Here is a 6,880-nt window from a genome sequence, read left to right as displayed (position 1 = left end):
ATGCAGATATTCAAAAAAATTCTCTGGATGGATTTTAGTGAATAGTCATTGACAATTCAAAAAGGTGTAATGGTTCCAAAAATAATAATATGCTATTTAACTTCTCCCTATGCCCCCATTGCCCCATTGTATGACAAGCATTGTGTAAAAAAGAGATCAGTTTTCAGTGTCACATTGATCTCAAGATATATAGAGAGACAGATTTTAGGAGCGGAATACACATTCTAACCAGCTTCACTGGGTGCTTGAAGGGAAACCCCTGTGCAAGTTTGCCAAGATGAAGGTCCTTTTTCTAACCATAGCACTAAGCCTGTTCGCCATCCTCCATGCTGAAGAATCAAACTCTTCTGGAAAATTGGGGGTAAGATTGCATTGGGGCATCTTGTGGACTGGAGGGGGCATGTATGCTAGAAAGAGGCTATCATTTCAAAATTATAACCCCCCTGGATTCTTTTAGGGATGATGTGGAGCTCTTGAGACCCTATTCTACAAGGGGCAGTGACTTTAGAACCATGGACTCAACTGGACAATATTACATTGAGTATGTGTAGGAAATAGATGTCCAAGCAAAGATTTTATTCTTCTTTTGCTGGAACTGGAAAGGGATACAATCCAGATAATTTTGTCCCCAAACAAAAATTCCAAACAAGTCATATTCCAAAGTGGAATTAGGTCTGAAAGGATTCAAAGTCACTATCTATAGGGATTTAGTTAATGGCTTCAAAGCGAAATCTCTGCTTCAAATTGTGTCATGGAACACTTGGGGTAACTTTATTATAGGTTTGGATGTTTGGTTAAAGCCATTGACCTCTTCCTGTCAACTTCTCATTTGCCCATTATGCTACCAGGTCCATTATGATGCCTGATGTAGAGGCTAGGGCAATTTTTGTTTAAATTAGGGTTATGGTCAAAGGAGGGACAGAGAACAGAAGTATTTATCTGAGAAAATTTGTGGAGGGGAGAGACCTCTTTCCTTCATTTTTCCTTCCTCAAGCCCTGGCAACAAATTATGATTTTCTTTAGGGCGTATACTATCTAAATGCTGTTGTGGCAAGCAAGGAAGTTCCTGGGGATGACCATGAGACCTTCCCACCCGTTACCTTCTCCCAACTTGATAATGGTAATGTGGAGGCCAAATTTACCATGATGTAAGTAGCCTGCATAAAATAGCTCTATAAGCTTGTTTATTCTTTTATCACTCCTGTTTACGGACCACAACTAGAGCTGATAATTCTATATTCTCTGCTCACCTAACCTGATCACTTAGTAGTTATGTTTTCACACATTAATATGAAGATTAGGCTTATTTTTACCACCAATGGGTGAAGTGTTTCCTTAGCAACCATTAATTGACTTTCTGAGTCATTGTCTAACTGCTAGTTCCCACACGGTCTCAGGCTTCCTCTAATTTCCCTCATTTCTTCTGTCAGGGCCTTCATCACACTAGTTATCATTGTAGGTTTTACATTTCAGCCTACTCATTCCATGTGTCTTTCCTCATTTCCCTTAGAGTTACCTTTGATTTTTATTCCTTAGAGATCATGGTATTCTATGATTCCCAGCTGTTTCACTTGGCCTCTAGAATCTCTGATAGTCAAAAGATGGATGGGAAATCATAGTTATTTATGAGTGGAAATCGAGTACAGGTTTGTGTATTGATCTGCTTGTGCTGTACTTTCTGCAATTGAGGACTGGATCAGGAGCAAGGGATTCAAGCCCCCTTTCAAGATTTTTGATGACATTACTTTTTATCTCCAGCAAAACTATTCCTATATGTTCTGTTTTTCAGGCAGGATGGTGAGTGCAATGAAATTAAAGTGATAATGAAGAAAACAGAAAATGCCAATGAATACAACATACGTAAGTAACCCCAATGCCACATCAAAGGCACTGTATTAAGGAATCACAGGTGATTTGAACTTGAGACCTCTCTGTAGCCCTAATGCCCAAAGTCTGAGTCTGTTTGACAACACCTGGACAGTTTTTCCCATGACACAGACTGAATTAGTCTGTCTTCCTGTAGACATGATTGACTATATCCCTGAGCCCTGTTTAGCTCATGGTGGCAAAGGCAGGCTACCCTTATTTTTTGCATTGGCAAACCATAAGAACACATCCTTAGCCTCTATCCCTGGCTCTGAAATATTCATCACTAGACAGTTCTTTAAGACAGTGTCTCATGGAGGCTATTCTAAGGATTCCCATGTGTAATTAGGAAATACAGGAGATAAAAGGGTACATTAACATGAAGAGTGCTTCTTAGAGGGATGTGTAAAGGTGGGGTACCAGAGCACAGATGGGTGTCTGGGACTCTGGAATTAGGAGGGTGGAAGAGATGCCAAGAATAAAATTAAACTGTCTCAAAATTCTGTTGATGGTGAAGATGGAAGAATCCATTTATATACTGAACAGAGTCGATCATGAAGCATGTCCTAAAGACCGGACAATGCCCTCATTCAAATGTATTAATTAACTTTAATATTCAGAGAATAGTGCTATTCAATGAATAATGGGTAAAATTAAAATAAAACATCACTCCTGTTTAAGGCACAAGCAGATTGGATCTGACCTATGATTTATCTGGCATCAGGAATTTTTAATGAGTGAATTCTCTGTATCAAGAAGATCAGCATCTGTTCTCCAACATACAGTCTTAGAGAGTTACCTGAGTCCCTGGGAGGTTAAGTGAATTGGTCGGAGTGAGAGCAAGGTTTTGAACTCAGATCTAACAAAGGTTAGGTCTCTATCTATTACTTTATCTCTGACTCAATTAATTAACCTTATTGATGTCTGTTTCCTTTTTTTAACATGAGGAATTAGATTAAATGTTTTTAAGGTTCTTGAAAATTCAAAGTCATTGCATCCTGTGGTCTTATAACAGGCAATATTACATGATAATTTCAAAGGCAAGTTGGAAAACAAAATGCTATATATGGTTGAAGGGGAAGCTGTCCTAACAACTCTCTTTTGTGATCCTTGGGATGCTGGCTACTTAGCAAAACATTGAATCTAAATCTTTCCTCAGTCTTCCCTTTTCTAAGAAGATTAAGAATGCTGAAACTATATTTTCCCACTGCTTCTCCACAGAGGGGAACTACCAGCATCTACACAAAGTGCATGTAACTGAGACCTCTGTGCCAGATAATTGGATTTTTGAGTGTGAAGGCAAATTCCAAGGGGAACATTTCAAAATGATTAAGCTTTTGGGTAAGTAACGTGTAATTCTGTGCATCCCGGCAAGAGAACAATATCAAAATATGGGCAACTACTGGAACTTGACCCTGTGGATTCCTCCAAAGAGGGGGTGGGGGGAATTTCTCCCCTCTCCTCTATTTTGAATTTGAAACAAATTAAAATCCAGAAAAGAGGCTAGGGGATTCCATGAATTATTTCAAAGATTTTGTCTGCATGTTGATGGTAACATAAGTCTTATTAAGTAACAACTTTCCTAGTTGCAGGTACTGACTCAATTTGTCTTTAATGAGACAGTATGAGGGAAATCCTGATTTGAACTAAGTAGGAGAAGGCAAACATGCAAAAGTGTTTTCATTCCTTATCCTTTTTGCTACCACTTTTCTGGAAATTTAGGGCATTAAGATTTTTAAAAAAAATGCTAGTATGAGAGATTTATATCGGAATTTTCCATAAAGATGATAATGGGGAGCACTGGAGGTAGGGAATTTGTTGGCAGAATATAAAAAAATGTTACCCTTCTCCTAAGTTCTCTTCTGTTCTTTATGTTGTCAATTCAACTTATTAAATCAGAGACTTTCCCAATGCCTGTTGTAGAAATAAGAACCAGAGAAGGGTCTACTGAGAACTAATAATTTATTCAGCCTGATCTCTTCCTGCAGGTCCAAACAAAGAAGCAGACCCTCAAGCTATGGAAGAATATCTGAAGATCACAAGACAGAGAAATTATGATGAAAGTAAAATCATTTTCTCTAAGCCAGGAGGTAATAGCAATGGAGTTTTGATTCTACCCTGCCTTGTCCCTTAATCTTCTGTACTGTATCCCACTCCCTTCCCTCTCCATTCTCCTATTTTCCTCACCTTAGCAGCTGTTCTATCCTAACTTCTTAACAGACCATATCTAATTGCTTAAAGTTGTTCAGCTGGTGAGCTTTGTGGTAGCAAGTACTTTTGGCAAGTAAATGTATTTACACATGTCTTTGTTTTTGCAGAGTCCTGCGTTCCAAAACATGATTAAGGTAGGTGACCTTTAAAGTCTTCTAAAAGCATGTTCCAGAATAACCTAGATCTAAACATTAGCTGGGAATTAAGTATCCATTTGGTTCAGCTTAGCCATAGGTAGATGAATTTCCAACCCATAATTGAGAATGGATGGCTATTTAAAAAACAAAATGAAACAAAATATATTTCAAATAGATTTCAGTGTTGCCTTGAATTGCTGTGCTAATATTTAGTATGCTTTTTCTGAACTTCTTGCACCCTAGGATTGGGGCCTGCCAGCTCATGGGAAATTATCATTTTTATTTCCTTATGCAATTCTTAGGACTATCACTAGCTTTCCCTTTGATGTTTTCTAGGAGAAGACAAATCCTATCCATCTGAGAATTGTGATATCCAGGAAATCCCAGTTGTTTCCTCAGATGATCAACAAATCCCTATATCTGATTTCTCTTCTAAGCCACCTCCTACATCTTCTAATATTTTCTTTCTAATGCTAATAAATTTCTGAAGCAATTACTTTTGACTCAGTCTCTTTCTTTTGAGCTTTTACTGGGGACAAATGAATAAGAAGTGGGTAACAACTAGAGAACAGGTGCACTTACCTCCTTGGGAGGCCAAGAATCCTAGATTTCCAAAGGTTAAGAAACTTATGGTTTCTAAAGGATATGGTCAAAAATTCTATGTAATTCAGAACAGCTGGGTGAAAAGTAAAAATTAGGACAGTCAAAAAGGTTATAAATAAAGCAACTATATTTGTGTTCCAAAACACCAAAATTGAATATTTGAATCCTTTACCAGTAGAGGATGGGCTAAGTTTTACAGTACATTTGTAAGCTTTGATTTTCAAAATAGTAAGCTGCCAGAATGTATGTTTCCTCCTGTACTCCCTGCTTTCCACCCCCAGGAAAGCTCCTCATAATGTCTCAATGTTTCTTTCTGATTCCCCTTCCATTGGATAGTGACCATGGTTTCTTCATCCTCAACTGAATTTTCCTCCAAGCTTGATTTGAGAGTGCATTTTCTGCCATTTAGTCTGGGCAATTATTCTATTGCTTGTTTTGGGTGCAATACTGCTCTATTAGAAATTCCTCCTCCAACTAAAATGTACTTTTTCAAAAATTGTCACTGATAATTATATTTACATCATCTTTCATTTTATTCTAAATCCTCAGTATTATGATTCCCAAACCTATCATCCAATTGAAACGACTATCTTCAGTTATCAGTGATATTTCAATGGCCACGTCAAATGCCATTTTTTCATCTTCATCCTTCTTGGCTTCTCTGCAACTGTTGACAATGTTGATCATCTTCTCTTCCCTGATTCTTTCTTCTTTTAAGCTTTTCATGACACTGTTTTCTCTTGATTCTCTTCCTGTCTATATGACTACTCTTTTTCAGTATCCTTGGTTGCATGACTTTATCCATGTCATTTCCATTAAAATTCAAGTAACTCCAAAGGCTTTGTCAGTCAGGCAATAAACATTTAAGTGACTACTATGGATTAGGCATTGTTCTAAACACTGAGGACACAAAGAAAGATAACAACAGGTGTTCATTACTCACAACTAATGGTAGAAGATAATAGATAAAAAGAAGTTAAAGAGAGATGACTCCTCCAAAGTAGAGGCAAGTTGGAGTCTAGAGGAGGCAGACAGGTTAACAATGAAGGGATGGTTAGAAATAATTCAGAATTTTAGCAAAGTCGCAGGATACAAAATAAATCCACATAAATCCTCAGGATTTTTATACATTACCAACACAATCCAACAGCAAGAGATACAAAGAGAAATTCCATTCAAAATAACAGTCGATAGTATCAAATATTTGGGAATATATCTACCAAAGGAGAGCCAGGAATTATATGAGCAAAATTACAAAACACTTGCCACAAAAATAAAGTCAGATTTAAATAATTGGAAAGACATTCAATGTTCTTGGATAGGCCGAGCGAATATAATAAAGATGACAATACTCCCCAAACTAATATATTTATTTAGTGCTATACCAATCAGACTCCCAAGAAACTATTTTAATGACCTAGAAAAAATAACAACAAAATTCATATGGAAGAATAAAAGGTCGAGAATTGCAAGGGAACTAATGAAAAAAAAGTCAGAGGAAGGTGGTCTAAGTGTACCTGATTTAAAGCTATATTATAAAGCAACAGTCACCAAAACCATTTGGTATTGGCTAAGAAATAGACTAGTTGATCAGTGGCATAGGTTAGGTTCACAGGACAAGATAGTGAATAAAAATAGCAATCTAATCTTTGACAAACTCAAAGATCCCAAATTTTGGGATAAGAATTCATTATTTGACAAAAACTGCTGGGAAAATTGGAAATTAGTATGGCAGAAACTAGGCATGGACCCACATTTAACACCACATACTAAGATTAGATCAAAATGGGTCCAAGATTTAGGCATAAAGAACGAAATCATAAATAAATTGGAGGAACATGGGATGGTTTACCTCTCAGACTTGTGGAGGAGGAAGGAGTTTGTGTCCAAGGGAGAACTAGAGACCATTATTGATCACAAAATAGAACATTTTGATTACACCAAATTAAAAAGTTTCTGCACAAACAAAACTAATGCAAACAAGATTAGAAGGGAAGTAACAAATTGGGAAAAAATTTTTACAGTTAAAGGTTCTGATAAAGGCCTCATCTCCAAAATATACA

General features: G+C 37.0%; 1 protein-coding gene across 1 annotated transcript; it reads left to right on the top strand.

Annotated features, from left to right (window-relative positions):
• Positions 1 to 233: 233 nt before the first annotated feature.
• LOC141553661 (late lactation protein B-like) lies at positions 234 to 4,695 on the top strand. The gene is made up of 7 exons (XM_074285198.1): positions 234 to 361; positions 1,024 to 1,148; positions 1,790 to 1,860; positions 3,088 to 3,207; positions 3,855 to 3,956; positions 4,185 to 4,211; positions 4,551 to 4,695. Exons 1-6 carry the CDS (start codon positions 278 to 280, stop codon positions 4,208 to 4,210), a joined length of 528 nt encoding a protein of 175 aa, XP_074141299.1. The 5' UTR covers positions 234 to 277; the 3' UTR covers position 4,211; positions 4,551 to 4,695.
• Positions 4,696 to 6,880: the final 2,185 nt, after the last annotated feature.

This window comes from Sminthopsis crassicaudata, chromosome 2 (assembly GCF_048593235.1).
Source record: "Sminthopsis crassicaudata isolate SCR6 chromosome 2, ASM4859323v1, whole genome shotgun sequence".
Lineage (NCBI taxonomy): Eukaryota > Metazoa > Chordata > Mammalia > Dasyuromorphia > Dasyuridae > Sminthopsis > Sminthopsis crassicaudata.
Note: the sequence above shows the minus strand (reverse complement) of the source record. Positions and strands in the feature narration are given on the sequence as shown.

What these genes read in the sequence shown, in the direction of transcription:
- LOC141553661 (XM_074285198.1), top strand. Translation starts at nt 278, where the DNA reads ATGAAGGTCCTTTTTCTAACCATAGCACTAAGCCTGTTCGCCATCCTC. An exon ending in CAAAATGATTAAGCTTTTGG is followed by an intron (nt 3,208 to 3,854) that starts GTAAGTAACGTG and finishes CTCTTCCTGCAG; the next exon opens with GTCCAAACAAAGAAGCAGAC. An exon ending in CATTTTCTCTAAGCCAGGAG is followed by an intron (nt 3,957 to 4,184) that starts GTAATAGCAATG and finishes TTGTTTTTGCAG; the next exon opens with AGTCCTGCGTTCCAAAACAT.